Genomic DNA, 23,959 nt, shown 5'->3' on the forward strand with positions numbered 1-23,959 from the left:
GAAATGGTTTTTGTCAGTTATGCATCTCTTGGGGTGCAGTGAGACAAGAGCCTTCCTCTTTCATGATGGTTCATTTGCCAATCGGCTTCGTTGAAATCGAAGCTACTTTACTTTAATTACCAATTGGCAGTTCAATGGTGTAATGCACATGTGTCAAACTCAAGACCCATGGGCCACATGTGGCCCCCCAGCATTTTATAGGCCAATGATTGACTTAAAATAGGTTTTGAGCACAAATTGACTACAAAACATTTCAACCAAAGGTTTGCAATGCGCTTCCTAACCAGACGCTCCAAAGCGTCCGGTCCATAACTCTTCAACACGCTGTCAGCTCCGGTCAGAGACGCATTTAGTTCAGACCATGAGATGATATTCAGAAAGGATTTTTTTTAATTAATTGATTGAGTCTATAATGTCCGCCCATGTGACTTGTTTTTATTATTTGTTTGCTTACCTTTAAACACTGATTTAAATATTGTAATTTTTAAACTGAGCAGTAATTTTACATCCATGGAAACTCAAATGTAATATTTAAAAGTTCAATACATAAAATCATTTATTTAACAATATGAGGTGTTTAATTTATTTTTAACATTGTATTTTCATACATTTATGCTAGGGGTGCCCAAGTCTAGTTTTCCAGAGCTACCATCTGCAACTTTAGATGCATTCCTTCTCTAACACACCTGGACCATTGACTCATTATAAGCCTCTACAGAACTGAATGAGGGAAGTCAACCTTTTGTCTGGGGTGTGTTTTAGCAGGTATGCACTCCTGATTTGTACCGTCAATGTGGCCCGTTGAGGGTGGCCAATATGCTGAAGTGGCCCTTGGTGAAATTGAGTTTGACACCCCTGGCATAAAACATGCCCACAGATTTCTGACCAATCACACAACACTTTGCACAGAGAAATGGTTCGATCTGAGAAGAGGAGGACGACACCTTCCTGCGAACCAAATGGCACAATTCTCATTACGTGATTACATCAATGAGAGCTGATGGCGATGCTTCAGATGAAACTTGGGAGGACCTTCAGGGCATGGAGTATATGGGAGAGAGAAACACACACAGATTTCATCCACCAACTTTTGGATGTCAAACTGAAAATCTTGCAACACCTCTCGAGGTCAAATGTGAGTTCAGAGAAATCAAACATGACTGACTGGGAAGAAGCAATGGCGATAAGTTTCTGGAATGTATTTAGCAAAAACAAACAAAAAAAACAATACAAAGACTTCACCAACGTCGACCGGCCTTTTGGGACAGCAGTTCTGTCTTTTGTATTTTGGATTCCTCTCTGTGTTTCCATCACTTCGCTTCCTGATTGGCTACGAGTCGCATTCAACAGGCTGCAGCGTTCCTCGGAAACACCAACAAGACAATCCAATATTGATTATCCCTGATTTTATATCGAAATGGTCCTGATGTTGTTCTGAGTGGACCAGATCACTTTCAACACACAGCAGGAAAATCTCTTAAGATTATCTTTAGGACCGTCACAGTGTTTTTAAGAATGTTGGAAGTGAAAAATCAGGACAAAAATCTTGCCATGTGATTCAGGGATTACACATATTTCTCTCAGACTTTGTTTTAGTTTCCACAAGTAGTAAACTATAGTATTTAATTTTATTAAAGAGAAGTTGAAACCGCCTGTCTGAATGTTTTGCTAATATAAAGGTCACAGCCTCTGTTTTCTTCCAGCAATTCGCCGCTGCTCCGTCCGATCGGGCCTCCACTCAGAGTTCAGATCCAAGGCCAGAGGACAGACATTTCCCTCAGCGATCCCCCAGCAGTGTGAAAAGACTGCAGGTAGGCCAACGAACACCACCGACAATTACAGCAAAGGCAGCACGTGGCTGAGCATGCCCACGCCATTTGCTCAGATTAGATCAAAGCCGTAGCAGAGGGATGGAAAGAGAACGGTCTGTTGAGACAGAGCCATGTGATTCATCAGATCCAGTCCAGGACAACCTTTGTCCCGGACATCCCAACACACACACACACACACACACACACACACACACACACACACACACGGAGGCCCCTCCTACTGTGACCAGGCCGGCGTGTGTTGCTGGTTTCACGCATGCCTTGGGCTCAGACACCAGCTAATTTACCGCTTCAGCAGTACATTATGAGCGAGAAGAGAAGCTTTTGATCTTCTCAGTATCCCTTTCATAAGTTTGGCAGGACAAGTTTCTAGATGGCCTCACTCACTAAGGGATGGCCTTAAGAAACAGTGCCTGATTTATTCACATGTCCTCATTATGTCTTAAATGAAGCACCTCTCTACTTGTTTTTATATGAGGAATATAATGATACTGCTTCTCCTACAAGGTTCTGCTGGAAACTCCTGCACATCTGATCTTTAGGAACTCGGGCACAAAGATGATATTTTAATTTACTGCAATTGCTTTCAATCAGAAGAGATTGTATTTTAGTGAGATTTCCTGTTACGTTTTCATAAATCCTACTACTTTCTCTTGAGTTCTTCCAGTTGTGACTTTGCTTTGTGAAAAGATTAGTGCTTTTTATTTATTTTTATTACTTTTGTGCAGATTTATACAACTTTTATATTCCCTGAGAGAACAGAACTATTTTAAGTGCTCCCCATTGACCCATGACATGCTGCTGCAGACATAAAGAAGTCCACAGATGACGGTGACCCGAGTTTCTGAAAGCTGGAGAGAGAAAGAGGGAGCGTGAAGAAAGGAAGTTGATAAAATGTTTCATATCCAGTGACACTGAGCCCTTCTGAAGAACAGCTTCACCTCTGCTTGCTTGTAAACTGTTTAGCTTTAGACCTTTTTTCCATGTTTCTTCATTGTTCGCCCTACACAGATTGATCTGCGCGACCCTGTGTTGTTTATGCATCCGTTACCCGATTCTAAGCCCGGGTCAGGTCATGCCCAGAACCAGTGTTTATCTGAAGAACAGAGGCCAGACCTTTTTTTTTCTTTCCTGTCTGCCTTGTGGAGCTCAAAGCATCACAGCTCAGTCACCCATCAGTGCTGCCCTGTCATATTTCAGCAAACCTGCTGGAGCGTTTCAGTCCCGATTCTTCTGTTTAGTTTTTATTATTTTATCACATTTAAACGTTTCAGATCACCACATTTGAAGGCCAGACAAAAACAACTTAGTAAATGCAAAATGTTTTCAATGATGGCTTCATTGTTGCAAACTGGAAGCCCTGAACATAGAAAAAATTTTATTCAATCTTTAGAAAAGTAGTTTGGAGATTTTTTTTTTTTTTTGTAAGGTATTTTGAACATGTAGTATTAATTCAACATAAACATGTTCAATTTTCCATTTTGTCAAAGTCTTGCACAAAAATTATGCACCATATTCATGTATTCATTTATCTAAAATAAAGGCCTTAAATCTCTTAAATTTATACAAAAAATGTAAATACATTGGCTGTAAATATATTAATCCCAAGTCTTTAGTTTTGCTATTTCATAACTATTAAATCTCATGTATTCTATGAATTAATTTTTTTCCTTGCTGAATTTTTCTGTCAAGCAAAGGTTTGACTGGGTTAAGGCTACTGCTAACTAGCTTAAAATGTATGTTTTCTTTTTGTACATTTAATATCTTGATGTAGGTCTTAAATTTCATTCATAGTGGTCTTAAAAAGTCTTAAATTTGAGTTGGTGCATCCTGCAGAAACCCTGATTTGTACACATTTTCTTGACATTATAATGATCACAACAGAAATCGAGAAGACATTTTACTAACTACTTTTTGATTATTCTGGTGCACTGAATCTCAGAGACCTTCAGAGGCAGGTTTTCCATTTTATGATCATGTTTTGTGAAATTAAATGCAAATTTCCTGTCCAATAACATTCCAAGACTGAACAGTGTAGTTCAGTCTTTTTGTTTGGTTTAAAAAAAATAAAGTAGAAAAATTAACATTTGTACTTTTGCTTTGTTTGAAATATAGATGTGATATTTCAACACTGGGTCTTACTTGGCTTACTTAAAAAAGGCCATTGAAGCAAACCTTTCCCAATGTAAGAAGATAAAAGCTTGAATTAAGCTCAACTTTTGGAAAACTGAGTCAAATACCGCCAGGCCTGATGAATCAAAAATGAATTCAATAGAACCTGTCTGACAACACGAAGTAGACATCTATCAGCCTGGAAAGGGTCACAAAGGATTTTTCTACGACTTTGAGACTCCAGAGAGCTACAGTAGGAAACATTATCCACAAATGGAAAACACAAGAAACGAATGGTGAACATTCCCAGAAGTGGTTGGCCATCAACATTTGGCAACTCAAATCTGCCAAAAAATATCTTGATGACCAACAAATCTATTGGGAAATATTCTGTGGATGGACGAGACAAAAGTGAAAACTTTTGGAAAATGTCAAACATGTTAGTGGTAGTGTGACGGTTCAGACCAGAACATGAAACAATGAATTCTCCTCTCTACCGTGCTCTCAGAAATGACAAAAGGAAGTGGTATAGTCAAAGTTTTAGATCTAATGGAGATGCCATGGGCCGACTTCAAGCAAAATCCCCATAAATGTTGAATAAAATAAAACAATTCAGCAAAGACACCAATAAACACTGGTTGGCTCTTAACTTGCACCATTACTTAAAAACAGTTTTCGTGTATTTACTCCAGTTGTCTGTCTGCAAATAAAATTTCTTTGTTCTGAAACATGTAACCGAAAAGCAAAGTCAGATTACATCTGTACAGGGTCAAAGACTTTTTACACCGCAGAACCACGCTGCATAAAAACTCTCCTAGACTTTATAATTGGTCATCTCTTCTTTAAAGATTAGGTTTGGATTTTCTTTCCTGGCGTCTGTGTTTTCCCTGTTGTACTTGAAGGCTAAGCCAGTTGGCCCGCCACTTGTCAGGAATATGCAGATCAATCTGCTAATTGGTTGCATGAAGTCATTAAGTCAGAACACATGGTTGGTACCCACGCAGGCATGTTCGCAGAACCTGGCACTGCAGGTCACCAGAGTCAACTTCTGGTACATTCCCAAACATTATGAAAATCAGCGTTATACAAAGATATTTTAAAAAGAAATGCTGAAACAGTAACACCTGATTTAACAAATACAGTCTTGTTATTAGAAAATCTACAATTTTCACTTCTTGTTGAACCATAAATAAAGAATTCAGTTTATGGTATGAGGGTTTAGCTACATACTGGACTTGTAGTCAGTTCAGCCTTTTACCAAACTGGACCCTACATTCCATATCAAACAATGTAGTTAAGTTCAGGTGATTATTGAAACAGGTTAAAAAGATTTCTGTTTGTGGAATCAGAACAGCTTCACTGGCCAGGATTGTGTGCACAAACGAGAAATTTAACCGTGTACAGACATAAGCATTAACAGATAGCCAGGCATTAGCTGCAAATAAATAAGCTTTAGGGGAATTGTATTGTTGACTTTGCAGCAACAGTGGAGAGGAAATCTTCCCTTTAACAAGAAGAAACCTCCAGCAGAAGCAGAACCAGGTTCAGTGTGAGCGGCCAGGGAATGCACACAAAAAAATCCAGGAGTACTTTCCATCTGAAAGAAAAGTAAAACATTAATAGAAATGGTAGCTCTATTAGTGGCTTCATTTAGGAGAGAGACGCATCTAAACACATCGGTAATTGATTTGTAATAGAGCCACCAGGTTTCTGCTAATTGCTGCTGGCTAGTCTGAAGGAGCTGAGTGGGGAAGGGCTTAAAGGTGGGGCTGGGTCCACCCAGGCATTTTGCACAGCTGAGTGGTTGCCATGGAGATTACTGGTTTTCTTAAACATGCATGAAAGAATCAAAGCACCACTTCAGGTATGCTTTGATGAGGCAATAATATCATAACATGAAGAAAAGCTCAAAAATGTCGATTTTACATAATGTTGCTCCTTTAAAATTTGTTGGAATAACTTTGAAGAACCTGGAGGTTTGAAAACTTTTGCAGGCCGCTGTATTTCTCCACCACAGTGGTGATGAAGAATCCACTGCCTCTTTCTGCTCAGTAACTTTAAGAACTTTGAAGCTTTGATTTAAACCCGATTCTGGCCGACGAGTTGAACTTGTACACAATCTCATCGTTAACCTCCTCACTTTCTCCTCTGCTCCTCATCCTCTTCTGCCCAAGGACTGTTGGGCATTTAGTCACATTGCATATTTTAGCCTGCCATCTGGTCAGCCCTCCTTGGCACCGCATGGGGCCTCCCATCCTCTCATATTCATATTCCACTAGCATATTGTTCCCACTGCTTTTGTACAGCACGGCCCCAGCGCTTCTCCGTTTCTTTATTTATTTCTGCAGAAGAGACTGGCTAGTGAACCGCACCCCCCTCCTAATCGGCAGCTCTTCCAGTTGTCCTATCAAGTGTAACCTGGAGGCCCCTCGTAGAGCAATTAGAGCGGCCTCCCTGCCCACCTCTTGTAATGAAGCCCAGCACATTCTGGAATCTATAGCCCCTTTAGTCTCCCCTAATGGGACATCATTATTGTCAAAGAAACAATGTAAATGGAAATGAACATACTCATTAGCCAGTTGCAGGGAGAAACCTTCGCCGCTCTCAGCTTGCAACTGCTGCCTCCAAACATGCAGACACACACACACACACACAGATGTGCGCCGACTGCTGCACCGGCTCCCCTCGCTCCTCTGGCAGCGTGTTTGTTTGTGCGTGTGTGCGTTACGGGCGCCGGGCGATGTTCGCCTTTTCCTCGAGGTGAGAAGGGAACGGGATGAACGCAGATGATTCTGTTATTGGCATTCACTCAGCGTTTCCACACATGTTAATTGCTGCATGGGTTGGTGGATGTCTTTGTAAGTGAAGTTTTCAGCTCACTGCTTCCTGTGCTCGCCTTCTCCCAGGGTGCACCTGTGCAGCGGTCCAGGTCTCTGTCCCCAGCCGGCAGCGTGGGGTTGGGAAGTGGGAGGAGGATCGAAGCAGAACAAAGAATTCGAGACCTGGAGGAGCTGCTGCAACTCAAGGTAACCACTGACTAAATATTTTAGCACAAGCAGCTCTGTGCAAAAAGTCCGGAGGCATTAAAGCGCTCCTAAACGCAGGGGATGAACCAGCGCTGCGTTGACACATAGCAGGGAATTATAAAAATAAAAAAATAAAAATAGGATCTTTGTTACCAGTGAGCTAAGGAAACTCAACAGAACGCATCGAGTCATTGACTGAGAGCATTCACTCCTCCTTTTCCCATCCAGACTTTGTGGCAGGACTTGAAAAGCGCAGTTCATCGCCGGTCCCAGAGCTTTAAGGGTTCTGCCAGGAAGAACGGAGTAAAATTTTACCATTAAGGGCCCTATTCTCAAAGAGTCGCTCCTAGCTTAGCTTCAGAGGGATTCAGAGAGCGACTGTGAATCGACACAGCTTCCCTTTTTAGTGAGGAAGTGAGGTTGACCCTGCTGCTGCTAGGCCACATGTGGCGGCTCTTTAATCAGTCCAGTTTATCTGTACAGCGCATTTTAGCAACAAGGCAGGTCAAAGCCCTTTACATCACAAAAACATAAAAATAAAAAGCCATAAAAAAGTCACCAGTTTGAGAAACTAATAACATTATATTATATTAAGTTCCATAATCAAAATCATCAATACACATCAAATATGTTGATCAATGATCCAGTGATTCTGGGTTGAAAGCAGCTCTTTAAACAGGTTGGTTTTTAGCTTTCTATACAGTTTTGGTTTAATTGCAGTGATTTCAGTAAATGGAATGTTTCAGAGTCTGTCTACTCCAGTTAATGATTTATTAAATTAGTTTGCCATTATTTCAATAATCGATTAATCACAATTAATCTGTTTAATCGTTTCATCCCAGAGTGACGGTTTAGGGAGATGACAAGAGAAAAGCTCGTCCAGTGAAAGCAGAAGCAGCAGCATGGTTTTATCCTCCTTTAGCAAATTATTGCTTTCTTAACCTTCAGGTCTTCCTCTCATCAACTCCTATACTCAGTTTTTGTCTTTTACAGTCTAACAGTTTGATTTCCGTACTTGTAATTGCAACACAGGACATTTCCCTGTTTTTATTTCAACTCTCTGGTTCTTCATCCTCTCCACCTTCGCAGCTGGACAGTGACTGACTGATTAAACAAAGGTCGTCTTCGCTCTGAGCACAATCCTCAGAAATACATCAGGCATCATTTCCTTGTCAGATGAGAAGCACCTGAATTACATCACCAGCAGACAGCTAATGCCCAATGTAAATTCAGCCAGCATGCATGACTGTCTTGGTTAATGGTGCCATTTAGTTGTCGACCAGTTGAAGAGCGTTTAGTGAAGGCATGCACAGAAAAATGTAACCGCATTAATGAGGGCATTAGTTCAGGGTGGGATTAAGAGGTTTTGTCCTTTTAGCTGGTATCTTGTCGGCTCTTTTCTCATTTCTCATCTTTTTGCATCGGATCCGGTTGCTGACACGTCGACCTCGGCTATTAACAGGAGACAAACAAACACTTCTCTTAACACTCACTTCTTTTTTTATGTCTCCTTTCCTTCAGTTTAAAGTGAAAAGTACTTGTTTGAGTGTAATTATTTTTCGGCTTGATCGTCCACGGGTGTGTATCGATCGGAGGGCGAGGGTCTGATGACCAGAGCGCAGCGGCCCGGGGGAGTTCAGTTAGGAGCCTGGGAAGCCATGATGTGGCTAATGCCCTGCCACTTGCTTACTCCCAGCCCTGCAGTGCTCTGGCCTGGCCCCTTTCATTAGAGCCTTGTTTTTGAAAGCGGGGGGGCAGATGTCCTTTGTGAATAATCCACACTGGGGGAAAATCCATACTTGTCACATTGTCAGCGTAGATGCACATTGCATGTTGTTGTGTGTCCGGCGCATGTTTGTGTGCTCTCTCTGTTCTCTTTGTCCTTGTTAATAATAACAGGGCTGAGGGCTTGCATTTCCCTCTCTGCAGGGTAGCCGTGTCATATCAGCAGTAAACAAGCTCCTTCCCCTTCAGAAAGCTCTCGACAACTCTCGCCAGCCCTGGCCACTCAAGCAGAAACCTGTCCTGCACTTCTCCGCTCACTTTTCCTTTTCTCTCTCCCTCTTCCGTTTCTAATTTCTCTGTTTTCCGTCTTACTCTTTCCTCCACTTTTATGAGCCGACTTTCCCCGCTCCTTTACTCTCCCCTCAGCTCTGTCATGTAGGCTGAAAGTATTTTCTCGGTTGCCCTCGTTGTTAAGGTCAGCGTGATGGGGAGGAGGGGGAACGCTGACAAGAAAAATCCATACGTTGTCTTCTCACGCTCCTTCTGCAGCTCAGGAGCCCGAACTTGGAGCGATTTTAATAGCTGTCAACAACAATGTCAGCATCAGAACCGCTGCCCTTCCAGGGCATCAGCTTGTAACTCCACTACATTTCTCTGATTGTTTAAAGTGTGCATACCAGCCTTGTTTTAGTTTCTCTGCTTAAACCCCCTAAACTACAGGTTTTCGACCTGATAGTTTGGTAGACTCAGTTCGATTGGGGACAAAAGCTGCAACATTTGTTATATTTTCAGCTGCTGCATTTTGCTTTACACTGAACTTCAACAACCTGTTCGCCTCCTCGCCTGTGGGGGCACTGCGCCAGGAAACGACAGAAAAGCCTCTGAAGAAGACACTGAGCGCATCTTCCTTCATCAGGAAATCCAAACAAAAATGTCGTGGCATTAGATTTTAGCAGCTGGAGGATTTCTGACATTTCATGTAAAACCATGAGCCGTATCTTCCACTAGTCTGGTGCGTTTATTTTGATTGTATTTACCCATAATCCCTTATGTTATAGTCCACTTCCTGCTTTTAGAGTGGTGTTTGGTCTGCCTGGCATTGACATACATTCTGGATCAGCGGTAGGTGTGTGATTGATTCTTCAGGCAGAACTGTAAAGACAATATTGCTGTAATCAATGCAACTAAAGATAAACGCATTGCTGACTTTCTTTAGGTCTTGCTGCGACATTAGTCCTTCAAATCTGGAAATGTTCTTCAGGTGATAAAAGGCTGACTTTGTAATTGGCTTTATGTGTTTCTGGTCAAACAAGACATTGACATCGAAAAAAAAGTCTAATTTTCTTTGGATTTTAGAGCTACTTATTGTTGCTCTGTGACATTAAATCCCTGTTTGTGGTTGAAATGAGCCAAGATGTGAAACAGTTAAATGCTTCCCAGAGTTCCTGTACATGGTTCAAATTGAAAGCTTTGCTGTTTTTATCTTCCTGAAAGCAGCAGACTGTTTCGTCCTTTGTGTTTGCAGAGCGGCGAGAACGAGGAGCTAAGGAAGGCTCACGATAAACGCCGTGAACGTCTGTGTCTAGTCCAAACCAACTACAAGACCATCCGAGATCAGATGAAGGAGATGGAGAAATCACGTGGCTTGTGAGTACGAAGTTCAGCTCAGCATCTGGAAGGTCTCATTACCCAGAGGTGACAGAAACATTAACACTGGTCCCAACACAATGCAACAAGAATGACTTCTGGTTCAACCCAGCAGAAACACCTAACTCACTCTAACTTCACCTTCACAAATTGTCTTAGGGCCCATTTCTCTCCACAAGCTGTCTGACAAGACTGCAGTGCTGGATTTAGGAAAGTAGGAGGAATTCTTCCTCTTGCCTTTGAAAAGCTCAGAGGTTTTAAGGCCAGTCAATTTGGTGCGTTTTGTGCCGAGCGTATGTGTGCTTCTGCGTCTCTCCTCCCTCAGCGTTCATTAAGATGTGAGAGCCAGAGGCTGGAGGTGTCTGGTCCTGGGGGTGCAAGGTGTTTGAGAAGGCCTGCGGAGGGCGGGGGAAGGAGGCTAGACGGCCATTTCCTGCTTCAACCTGTTATCTCCAGCAGGAACCACAGGATTTATTTTACACAAAAGTGGAAAATATTCTGCAAAATGTCATTAACATATGGTCTCATTTTCTCTTTTGTCTCCATGCCTTTTATCACTTTTTTTCCTTTTTTTTTCTCTCTGCAACCCGTCGTCACAGAGACCATTTAAAGTGTAGGTAAAGATGTGTATATTTGGTGGCCACGAGGGAGCCAAGTGTTAACTTTGTCAGCTGTTTTCTCTCCGGGTTAATTAAAGAAAACAGCGGTGCAATGTGAGCCCGTGTGAAAGTGCAGCCAGCGAGAGAAGCACGTTCAGCCCTGGGCTTGACTCGGCTCATGTTGGCTCACTGCAGCTCTTAGCATGTGTCTGAGACAGAGACGTAGGGGGAACGTCAACGCCAGGAACACTGCCGCTGCACGTTTTAGCAGGTTATCACAGCAACGGTTAAGAGCGAACACTATCTCTGATGAAGTGAAAGTAAAACATTACTTTTCTCTGTGTTTTTATTTACGTGTATGGAAGGTTTTGGGGTTTGCTGTCAGTGTTTCTGTATTTCCAAACTGCTTTGACGTGATATTGATATATTAGGCAGCTTTGCCCTTTTCAGTCAGAACCTTCCAGGGCAGCAGCCACTCACTCCGTGTTATGATCTTGGCATTCATTTGGCATTAAGCCACATTCTTAAACAGCCATTAAACCCACTGGGGTGATGCTAGCCTGAATGAGAGACAATAGAAAATGATTTAAAAACTCCCATTAGTGTGAGGAAATCAGGGCCCTAACAAGTCAGTGGGGATCGGCGCACAGTCTCATTGCATTTTGAGCTTGTTAGGGATCTTCCTGTAGCTTCCCTGCTGTGTTGTTGCCTTTTTGGAAAGATGCTCAAGAGTTGATTTTGTTCCCCTTTTTGTTCTGTGCAGGACTGAAAGTAGAAACTGTTGCTGCTGTCGCTTGCGGGAAGGTTTGAGCAGATAGTTAGGCCTCTCTGTGTTTGACAAATGGACTCACTCGTCACTCTTCAGGAACCCAGTTATACGGTACTAAAACTGCAAAGCTGATACAGAGACTGAAAACATGGTTTGTTGGTTTGATAGCATTTTCATTTTCAAGACAGATACTTAGAGTTCTGATTTAAAAAAATATATTTGCATAATAATTGGAATAGCTCTGTAACGTTTGTTCTGATTGATTCGTTTGAAGACTTTGGTTAATCATTTCTTTGGTTAAGGCGTTTTATTTTTGACAATTATTTCTTCTTTATTTAGAAATGTTTTTGCCCTTCCCTGTTTAGCTTCTGTTATGATTCATGACGAGGTTTTGTTTTTTATTGTTGTTTTTTGTTTACAACTCTGCTTCCCAGAAATTTAGCTGTTCGCATCTCATGACCGTCATGAGCCTGTCATACAGTAACCGCCTTCAGTCAGAGGCCTCTTTAGATTGGCTGCAGGACTGACTGCTATTGGAGATCCTTTCTCCCCACAGCATCAACCTCCGTACTTGGATGACATGAGTTTTGACAAGACTTAATTTCCCTTCTGGGTGAAAAAAGTGTTTTTGGGTTTAACTGAATATATGAAAGTATATTCCTTGATTTAGTTGTGCTATTAATTGAGAAATTGCTTTTTTTAAGTGTAGACATATATCTGCTCCATACAGATGTATTCAGCAGCAGCCCTGTTCAGGTTCTGAGTTTCTGGTGATCATATTTTCTTTGGTAATCAGCTGCAGTCAGCTTGGTAACATGCCTTAACTCCTGAGCAGATGAGTAAACATGCGCCTCATTGCTGCTCTGCTTATTTTGCCTCAGCGTTTAATCCTTGATGAACTCGTATACTTCTGGATTTTCACTGCAGAAATTCGTACCTGCAGTAAGTTGGAAATGCATCTCGACTGCTGTTCCTGCCTCTTTGTTCTCGTTTTATTTCATTTTGCCTTTGAGTTTTCGTTCCGTAATTCTTCCCATTTCCTCTGGACTTACTCCAAATTTTTGACCCAGTTTTGACCCATGCGAATGAGGCCAATCAACATCAGCCACACTCTTTGTTGAGTTATCCTCTTGAAGGTATTCTGATAGTTTACAATCCCTAAACCTGTACAGGTATTTTTTTTTTTTTTTTTAATACAGAAATATATCTGCTTTGACAACACGAGTAACCGCAGTTACCAGCCTGGAAACACATATCAGGAATCAGAAATAATACCAATGGTCTTATCAGCATGCATGCGGTGTGCGGTGGGCCAGTCCCACTGAAACCACCCTGCCATTTACTATTACTGTATCACCAGATTTCCTCGAAATAACATGAAGGAGAGAGAAAAATCAAGTTCTTATTTATATTAAAGAAGTTTTTTTTAATCAGACTGGGGATGATGAGGGTGAGCAAATAAAATTAAAGGTTATTAAAGCATCCGCACACTGATCAAAGTTGCGCCCATAAACAGATTCCCCCTGTTTCAGAGCAATTAGCCGCAGCAGCGTGGAAAAGTTCTTTCTATCTCCTCCTGCTTAATAATGGAAACTGGGCGGCCATGAGGGAACGAGCTCCGAGGCCAGAGAAACATCACTCTCTCCTGGCTCCGTGTTCAACAGCTTTAAGGCGCACTGTAAACAGATTACAGTTCCTACAGATCTACCGTCAGTTAGGAATGCTTTGTGCATATTCCCTAATAACTGCCGTTGTTCCATTAGAAGTCACACAGAAAGAATTAAAACAGAGCTGTGAATAAATTATCATTTACTTTCACAACAGCAGGTGGTCTCGATACTTTTAAAGCTCTATCCTCCATCAACGGGTTTCTCTGTAAATGTGTTTCTAATGAGGCTGTTCACATAAAATCCTCACAAAATGGCCATTCTCATAATTAAAACCAAACAAACATGTGTGTAATAAAGAGGAATGACAAAGGGATTAAGTCTTGAACACGCTTACTGACCTGCAGGCATTGCTACTCTGATTTTAAACCTTTCTATCAGGGTTAGTGTAGCTTTTTAGTTATTGGCATCCACCACTGTCTAAAACCACGTTGGTGTCAAACGTTCGACTATAAGAAGTGTTGTAGTATGATATGCGAGACAAACATCCTGACTGGATGTTCTCACCTTCTGAGTGTGAAGTTGCTGTGGGTTGGTGTCCATTTGTCCTCTCTGCATGGTGCATCCAAACGGTCTCACATGAGAAGACTGTGTTTGAGTTATATTAATTTTTCCAAAGGTTCAGTGTGGTTTTCCTTCAACAGTGGAGTTTTATGCTGTGACAAAGCATAGAGGAGGCTATTATTAAATTAAAAACCGTTTCTGCTGACCTTATGTTTTGGCTCTTGAACATCTTCTCTGGTTCTTGTTTTGACTCCTCATCCAGAAAACAAGTAGTTGATGATGAAATAATGTGATTTCTGTTCTGGATTATGGCCTCTGCAGGCCCATGAGATGCTTTTTGGTACTTTGGTAATGATAGTTTTTATACAGGATTAGTTTGGACCAAACAACTCAACATGAACCAGCACCAATGCAACACATTTCAGCCTTTTTTGCAGCTACCTATCAAGCTTATTTTCTGTTGTCTGAGAATTTCTTGTGTTTTTACTGACTTTGTGTACTTTTCATGTCAAACGTCACATTACAAATTCATTTCATAAGAAAAACATTCCCCAACGTTTGACTGAAAAACTGTGCATACGTACCATAATCACACACCGCAGAGTCGTCCTGTAGCCTCAAATTGCTCACAGGGGCAGTTGCAGTATTAAATGAAAACATTTGCCATTCCACTGCAGCCTCTAACTCCCAGGTACCCGGGCTTAACTAGTATTAGCGTAGCGTGAAGGCGTCCTCATCGCCAATAACGACCGCAGGAAAGAGAGCTTTGTGACCCTCACAATCCATTTCCACACCTCTATCACATTGATTGAGCGAAAATGGGAGACTGTCGTATGAGTGTGAGATGGAGAGGAACGTCTTCTCATCAGCTTCTTTTGCAATTTGTAGATTTCTCACTAAATCCTGTTTCAGTTTGTAAATGAAAGCCTAATTGGAATTGAATATGTTGCGCTTAGGCTGATTGATGAGTTGGATGCAGTTGGGGCCGAGCAGAGCTGTGTGTGTGTGTGTGTGTGTGTGTGTGTGTGTGTGTGTGTGTGTGTGTGTGTGTGTGTGTGTGTGTGTGTGTGTGTGTGCAGGTCAGGTGGAAGGAAACAGCGCCCAGAGCCGTGGCAGCTTCGACAAGAGAACAGTGACGCTGTGTGGAACGAGCTGGCCTACATGAAAAACCTCAACAGAAAACTCACCGCTGAAAAGTAAGTGGCCTGCATTCAAAAACACTGGCAGCACTGCAATAAAGTCCCCAAATTTACACACGCGCGCACACACGCACGCGCGCGCGCACACACGCACGCGCGCGCGCACACACACACATGCATCATGCATGTCGTCCATAATCATCAGCAGACAACAGCAGCATCGGATCCATGAGCTTCATGAACTTCATTTGTAAAGCTGGATTCCCAGAAGTCAGATAAAAATATTTTTCACTCTTGAACTTTTCACATTTTGTCAAGTTGCAACGACAAACCTTTGTTTATTTCTTAGGGATTTTGTTTGACAGAGCAGCTCGTGTTAATGTAAAATGGTGAAGAGGAAGGAAAAAGTTTAATTGTTTAGAAGTTTTTCACAAATAGAAATCTGAATGTTTGTTTTCAGCACCTTAGAATCAAATAGCAGTTAGAGCTGCAGTTTTCTTGTGACTCAGATGTAATCTGACTAGATGTCTGCTTACATGATTTTCAAGTCAGACTCTTTGATTTTGGCTATTTTAAGCTATAAAATAGTCAACTGAGCAGTTTTTTTGTCGCTGCTGGAAAGAAAAGCATAAGCATAGCGCTGGTGATGCAGGGTGATGTGCTGTATCAATTTTCTGACAAGCCAGTCCCTCCAGAACTTCGTGATTGTTTTGTGGTTTTTACAATCAAAATCAGTGAGAAAAGAAACAACCTTGAAGTTCTGAGGATAAGGACTGACGAGCGCTGCCCTGCATGGCTTGCCAATGTGGCTTCTTGTACCTTTTATTTCAACAGCTGCAGTTTGGACCCTCTTCCACAAAGACCAGATTTGAGGACTCCACAAAATAGTTGTCCAGAGTTATGGTGGTCTTCGTTAATAAGCTATTTTTAACAGCAAATCTCTAAAGCCAGGGGAAACTGTCAAGTAATTTGATAACTTATGAATCTGTGGTTTTATTTTGGGGATGAATACAAATGAAGCCCATATTTTAAGAACATTAGAAACTACTTTGTTTTGGTCTTTAAAGTAAAATCCTAATAAATGTTTAGAAATTGATTATGGTTGCTGGTGCAAAGAACTTTACAATCCCATTTTTAGACTTGCTGATCATGGAAACCCACAGCTTAGGTAAAGAGCTGCAGGACCAGTCTGCAGACATGTTGGAGGTCTTTATGTAGAACAAAAAAGGCGTATCATTGTCCAGGTGTTTATGATCTGCAGAGGATTGTGGGCAATCTGAAACTATTTACTCCACACAGACAGACTGAATGAGTCAGTCTTTTCATTTTACCAGATGCTTTCTCGTTGTGTTTGGATGTTCTTTTCATTATGCCTCCACTGCTGTTTTTATCTTCACTCTGTATGGAGACATTTTTAGCCACTGTGTTCTTGATCCAGAATCCGTAACTCCATCTCAAACCCGACCGCTCCAGAAAGCTTCGCCTAAAGCTGCTGTCTTCTTCTCCCTTCTTCTTTTCACCTTCACCTCTCCGCGCGTCGCCCCGACTCCATCCTGTGCCTCTGTACCCTCTTCTTCCCCATTTTCTCCTCGTCTGCTCAGTTGCCTCCCTCTGGCCTTCTGTGATGCTGCAGGTTGAGGCCTGGGTTCTGGTACTTGCCCCCCCGCCCCTCTCTCTCTTGCTGCCCTCCCCTCTGCTCACCCCCACTGCCCTGTCCTCCTAATCCCAGCTGAGCTCATTATGATCTAGCCCGGCTGCCTCTCTCCAAGCCTGAGCTGTCCGAGCTAATTACAAGGCTAGCAGCTCTACTGCCGCCAATGCTGCCTGTTAAGGGATGTCCATCCGCCTTCCTGCCTGGCCGCGACCAGAACAGCGCAGAGCCGAGCCGTAGACGGGCTGAGGGCGGGGTGCGTAGGGGTGAGCAGACCACTGCAGACCTGCAGGGTCCTTGGATCTGACCTGCAGAGAAAGCCACAAGGGGCTGCAGAGTGTCTGGCCTCTTTCCTAGACGTGGAGTAGGGAAGTCCGCCGGGGTTGCTGTTGATTCCCTTTATGTGCCTCTGCCCAGCTCCACCTCATTTCCTCTATTCCTGGCCCAGGGACCTCTCCTTACCCGGGTGGCTGGTGCAAAGTAAACTTAGCTGAAATCTTTAAACTTGTGCTTTGGAAAACTCTTCATCCCAGGGCCTGTGTTCTCTCTCTCACACACACACAGCCTCTTTTCTACACTGACATTTTTATCTGTTGCAAGGTTGTGGGATAAACCATTGTTAACCAAGCTATTAAACTGTTTTGCTCCACCCAGTTGACCTTATTATTTTTTTTAAAGTGGAAGCAATGAGTCCGAACAGCGAAAACAAATATAGTGCAGAAAAAGCAAGTAGTTTGACAGAAAACTCGCATTTAAAGCTTGTTTTTCCATCAACTGTTCCGTAATAAATGCTTGTGAAGGTTATGCTGGACAAGTGTTAGCAATGATGCAGTAATTACTTAATGGCTAATGAAAAATTCAGGGCTTTAATGGGGTGTGGCTTTCTTTGAGGAGTCTCTCTTTAAACTCTCGTTTTTGTTCTTCATCATCATGTTATGACTCACAGATGTGTCCTTTCACCTTCTGCATAAACTGCACTTGTGAAGCACTGTTTGCATGCCCAGATGACCCAGGATGAATATGGCTCTGATGATTCCTGCCCAATAGGCCTCCCACTGTGTGAGGAGAAAGTTGTGAAAAGATTGAGGAAGGTGAAACTGATCTGCTTTTATGGTTGATCTACAGCCCCCCTGCAGCTTAATTTAATGACACAAAGCTGCCTCAGAGAAGGCAACATGCTTCTGATGGCACATTTATGCTCATATATAAATTCCTGAGCCTCTGCAGTGATTTCAGTCTGACTAATCTGCAAACCGTCCTGGTAAAATGGCGTTGTGCTTTACATTACCATTTCCCACTAGAAGTAAATAAAGATGTGCTTCAAATGTGGATCTTAAACATAATCAGCATGTGAAGCTGCCATACTTCTATGTGGGAGGTTCCTGAAAAATGACCATGTTTTTGACAGCATGAAGCCAGAAATCAAGAATTCATGTTGAGACTTAAGTTTCAGCAACTTCTGAATCAGAGAATATTGACAGATAGTAATTTCTGTTATGAGCTTGGCATATATTTTGATTAATTTTTCAGTTAATTGATCTCTACGGTCACACAGCGACTGTAGCTGGAGAGGGATAAGATGTTTTCTGGTGTTTTAAATTTGCAAGAGCTCATAATGAACAGTGTTATTTCACTTCAGCTTCCACTAGTCTGAAAGAATCTGGTCAGATTTCAAAATCCATTGTTAGATTATCTTTGGTAAATCACAGAGATAATGTCTGAAACTGAAGGCGTTAAATTTTTGATGACATGTTACCGTTCCGGTTTGATTACCACAACTAGCTGTGAGAAGATAGATTTGCCACTTAACCAGCAAGTCCAAGCATTACTGAGAACAATATTCTTATTATTCTTGTTAGCTCATGTATTTCCTTAATTTATCACTTTATTTTAAGCTGCTTCTAGTTGAATATCGTTTTGCTTTGCCTGTACATTTAGAGAAAAAAGCCCCCCAAAAATAAATATAAGTTCCAGTGAAGATTTCTTTATGCCGTTCCTGGTAACTCTGGGCAGAATGGGTGAGGAGAAAAGTTGCAGGGGAATCTCCTTATCCTCCTCATTATGCTTCTGTCTGTGGCGCTCCATGTCCATGCTTGCTAATTGTTGTTAAAGGTCTGTTGGTGAAAAGAGGCAGGGCTTATTTAGGCTCCATAAACAGAATAAACACACGCAGCGCACCCTCAGACTGAAGATGCTGCACTCAGACGACATCAAAGCGCGGGTTAGATAGCGATTACTGGGGGAAAAAGCCTTTGAGATCATTTGCACTGCTCCTCTGCACAGAGTGACCATTATGGATGTGAACCTCCCCAATAAGCGACGTTGACTCTAATTAAGTCTAATAAAGTTTGCCCTAATGTCCGCCGTATTCCACTATTTCGTTTCTTTTCATCTTGATTTGCTAAAAGGTATTAGAGGTAATGAGAGTCTTTTGCCCCTTTGGACCAGGGATTAGCTGAAGGAGGGACACATTTGTGCACATTCTCAAACACAAACAGAATGATTTATGCATGTTTTTTAATTAGTAAAGTGAGTTTTTCCCCCCTCATTAATTACTTTTAAAACAGTTGGCATGTCAAAGAAAAAAATCTTTATTCATAGAAAGTAATTATGATCTAAGGTTCAGTGTGTCTGAAAGTGATTTTAAAAGGCTCAGCTCAAAAACAAAGCATTGTGCCCCGTATGCTCAGATTTAAAAAGCTGCTAGCTGATTAAATGTTTAATTTTGTAAACAGATCTGATTTTTTATGCTTAATACATTAAAATTGTGCATAATTATTATAAAGTAGAATATATAAAATACAGAATACTTGAAACTCCATTCAAAAACACTTATAACTGCCTATTTTAATACACAGAACAATAAAGATCACCCATTGTAATGTTTAATTGTACTGCCTTTAATCTTGAGTATAAATCAGTTTTCTGTGACGTTGTCTCCATAAGCTTCTGCAATGTCTCCAGATTTATTCCCATCCAGTGTTGTACAAATATCACCGTGTCATCATGGAAGAAAACATCCATTGATGAAATAATCTGGCCATTCAGTATCGTCATTTAGTTACTGAACTTTGACCTGACCAACTGCAGCAGCCCCAGATCACAGCGCCGGCTCCACATGCTTGTACATTAGACACACTGCATGATGGCTGCATCACATAAACATAAACATATTCTTTATTGTCCCACAAACAGCAGCAAAGTGACAGGCAATCCAAGCAAATTCTCACATAAAGAATATAAAATATGTAATGAATAACCATCATCCCATCACTGTGGAAGAGGGTAAATCTGACCACATTTCTTCCTCAAAGACGATGGTTCTCCGCTCTCCTTCCAGTTTTTATTAAAGCTTTGCAAAGTTCTCAACCCAGCTGTGGTTGTTTCTCCATCTCCATAGATACTTTCTCTGCTTGATGCCAGTGATTTGACCCTTCTTACACAGACTAACATCCTGTCCACAACCACATTTTCATGTTCTTGATTAAGACATGAGAAACTACTCATTAGATCAGCTGGAGTTAAAAAACAATTTTAATCCATGCAGTGAAGATACAATAGGAAGCTCAGATAAATTCAGGTGTCAACTTTTGCTTTTTGGCCAGGCATTGTTCAAAGCCCAAATATAATTAATATGCATTAGTATGCACACTGGAAGCCATCTTGACATTATAGCAGAAGCTAAAATCTACGGTCTTCAGTATCTCAGCCAATCAGCACACAGCAAAATGGATGGCGCTCCCGGATTGGCTGCTTTGCAAGTAGCATGTAATAGTGTGCAAAGTTCCGCTGCGTTGAATTTTTCAGCTTCCCAAGCTAAATTTTCTGATTTTAGATATAATCAACAAAATCAATCTGCCTATAGAAACTCAGTTAGGCGGTCCGCTGTATTTCAGTACCAAACCACAACAAAATGCTGCTTCACACCAATAGTTATAACTCAAATTACAAAAGGTCTCCAAGTTGCATTCATTGAAGGGGTTGGTTGCACCAACAGGCCCGCCTGCAGAAAAGGGAACAAAACGTATAATAAATCACAAGATCAGCCAGACTATGAAAAAACTTCGACTTATAGTCTGGTAAATACGGTAATCATTTTTTACATATTTAATTGTTCATGTTGCATCTCAGTAGTGTTTATTATTCTCAGAACATCTCTGCCTTGGTTAATTCCCCATCTCTCACAGGCAAAGCAATCGCTGCTCCACCCAGGTGTTAGTAAATAAGGTTGCAGTGGTGCTCCATCTCCACAATGTGACGTTGGGAAACGTGACGACCTGCACCAATGAACTCCATCTGAAATCCAATCTTTTGTTCTGTTGGGGAAACTGTGCTTATCCTTCAGCGCAGCCCAATGTTTGGCACATGAACTTGTGTTCAGCATCAATACTATCAGCATCTGAAAAGGCATAAAAGAGAAACATGAGATGGAACAGGCTCTCTCTACATGCTGCATATTTCAGCTCACTGGTCCCATTAACAGCCCGGACACATAAGGCAGTGCCGGCGTCTCATCGACTTGAGTTCATTTATGGAGGAAAATCTATAAAGAAGCGACACATATCCATCTGCTTGCTCATTTCTGTGGGGAGAGCCATTTGTGTACTTATTTAGGCTGCAGCCAGAAGATCAGGACTCTGGACTGTGTGGGCTAAAATGTACTTATTACTTCTCTTCCCTCTGCAACAGCAGAAACATCTCTGAGGTAATTATCTGGACTTGCAGTCTGTATAAAAACTCTCTTGATTTCTGTAAGAAAATTAAACTTTTGCAGTCCAAATGGATCATCAGACGTCAATCCAAGCAAAGGCCTACTATTTGTAATGAGGTTAACTTCGGGAAGAATGCCACTAGAATCGCTGGAGTTTGATTCTTGTGTTTTTCTCCGACTCTCTGGAGCAGAGGGGAGGGAAATTAGGTGTGTGTTTCAGGTGTGGTTGTCTCCGTGGGCCTGTGTGTATCCTCAAAAGACTACAGTTGGGGTCCTAATAATAACTTGAAAGTGCAAAGACGAGAGCATGGCTCCACATAATTAGCCTTTAGCAGGAATCAAGCTAATTGCACAGAGGTAATTGGGTACACCTTGGTTTTTTTCCCTCCCTGTTAACACTCACACACATTCTCATTGCACAGCGTACTTTGCTTCCTCACCGTTTCATGTTGCTTGTCACTTTGATTTCCAGATGAGTTAAAAAGTATTTTAATTAGATGGTTTCCTCGTCATGCTGTTGTTTCCTCTTTTGTGTTGGAAAACTGGCATGAAAACGTGGAGAAGTTTCAAATTCTGGAGATTTTGGTGGAAGTCATAAAGTATTTGTGCTTTAACTTGGGGTGGAATGATAAATCAGCTAAGATTTCTTTAATTTGTGGAAATTGGCCGATACTTGCATGTGAAACTGATCTTATCTGCTTCTGCAAAGCTCTAAAAATCAGCCACTGTCCTCTTTTGGCCCAATGACCGACCGCCCCTCAGATCACGTCTGCATGTATGCGGTTAGCTGTTAGCGGTTACCCAACTATTACCAACTTAGCAACTTAGTCGCAATATTTAGCAACCTTCCAGACAAACAACTCGATATCGGCCAAAATCTGTAACGTAGGCTTTTTAAAGATCAGTGATCCGCAGGGTTATAATTGTTTTAGGGTTTTCATTAAAGTTCAGTTTTATTTCATTGTGACCTTTTGTTTCTCTAATTCAGTTAACTTTAATTAGTTTTTAGAGTGTGTTTGCTAGTTTTTATTAGTTAAATATTTAGTTTTAATGTAGTTTTCATTAGTTAAATATTTAGTTTTTATTTGTTAAACATTTAGTTTTAATTTAGTTTTATTAGTTGTAGTTTTTGTTTTTTCATACTTTGGTCAAATTTCCAGTGCAGAATTCAAAAACATCAGTTTATTGCATTGTGCTTATCAATATAACCATTGAGTAGTGAATACTCAACAGAAGAAAACATTTTCAATAAACGTATTTATCTATTGTTGAACATCCACCTGAACATCAGGTGGATGTTCAACAATAGATAAATACGTTTAGATAAATACTTTTTCTGTCACCTTTCTGTGGATTAATGTAAGGAGGATTATAATTTGGCGACAGCTGATGTGTGGGGGAAAAAAATCTGTTTCACATCGAAAGGCTTAAAATTGACTGGTAAACATGAAAACAAAGGATATTATATCCCTAATTCCAATGTGTTTTAGTTTTATAAAAACAATGTAGTTCCAGTTAGTTAATTTTTCTCCATTAATTATGTTTTTTTTTTATTTTTATTTCAGTTAATGGAAATAATTTCTCTATCAGTTTCTGTTATTTCGTTAGTTTTAGTCAACTATGATGACCTTGGTCATTGGCCATCTAACTGCAGTCACTGCTCTGCTAGTTTAAACTGGTTACTTTTAGTTTAAACCAGGTCAATAGAGCGCCGCTTTTCACTGATTTATTGTGTACCCTTATTGTGATAAAGAATATAAATAAGAATTCTAATTTATTATTACAATAATCCATTGCAGAATGTTTAAAGGCCTAAAAACTGGTTATGTAAATTGAATTGTTGTTTTTGCTCTTTTCTCCAGTATTTAGTCATGAATATGAATATCAATAAAATTTATTTAGTCATGAAATTCAGATTAAATGACGTTACTATATTCTAATATATAACTCGTGATAATAGACTATAATCCGTATTGGGCCTTAAACTAATCAAAGTTCATGTTTGCTGCTTAATGGCAAACAACTTTGCACATTACTGCCCTCATGTGGCGGCAGTGAGGCATTACAACCACTGTCATTCAAAGCAGCTGTTCTAACATCTAAACATCACTGCTCTCACCTGATGTTTGCTCAAAATACAAAATAATTTCATGGTCTTTCTGAAGACAAAACATTGTGCTTTCAATACTTTTTTTATCTCTCTTACTCTCTACACAATCCCATCTGTAATCCAAAATATTCTCATCCTCATCACAGATTGAAATAAGTAAAAAGTTGTTGTTCCTCTGCAGAGTTGCCCTAGAAGAGGAGCTGGACATGCTGCGAGTCCAGTCTGCTATGGACCGAACCACAGCGAAGGAGCTCCACATGTGTCTCACTAATGATCATCAAGGTCAGCTCCTCTTGTTTTTATTGTTGTTTGAGTATTTAGGTCCACAGCTTTTGCTATATTAGTTTGAATTATTCTACTACATAGTTAATTCATTCTAAATCCTTAACCAAGCCTCTGCAGACAAAAACTGAGGATTACTGTGTCAAAGTGTCGCCTCTCATGGTGAAGTGCATGCTTGTAGCTAG

General features: G+C 41.1%; 1 protein-coding gene across 2 annotated transcripts in view; it reads left to right on the forward strand.

Moving 5' to 3' along the window:
• cntln (centlein, centrosomal protein) overlaps positions 1 to 23,959 on the forward strand; it is a 136,651-nt gene that overhangs the window by 37,053 nt on the left and 75,639 nt on the right. For both annotated transcript variants that reach the window (XM_015049211.1, XM_015049212.1), the window contains exons 9-13: positions 1,704 to 1,811; positions 6,851 to 6,970; positions 10,221 to 10,342; positions 14,961 to 15,077; positions 23,674 to 23,774. In XM_015049211.1, coding sequence (XP_014904697.1) covers positions 1,704 to 1,811; positions 6,851 to 6,970; positions 10,221 to 10,342; positions 14,961 to 15,077; positions 23,674 to 23,774 — 568 coding nt within the window. The remainder of the gene's footprint in view (positions 1 to 1,703; positions 1,812 to 6,850; positions 6,971 to 10,220; positions 10,343 to 14,960; positions 15,078 to 23,673; positions 23,775 to 23,959) is intronic.

The sequence above is a fragment of the Poecilia latipinna genome, unplaced genomic scaffold (genome assembly GCF_001443285.1).
Source record: "Poecilia latipinna isolate Pla-1442-1.1 unplaced genomic scaffold, P_latipinna-1.0 Scaffold934, whole genome shotgun sequence".
NCBI classification, from domain to species: domain Eukaryota; kingdom Metazoa; phylum Chordata; class Actinopteri; order Cyprinodontiformes; family Poeciliidae; genus Poecilia; species Poecilia latipinna.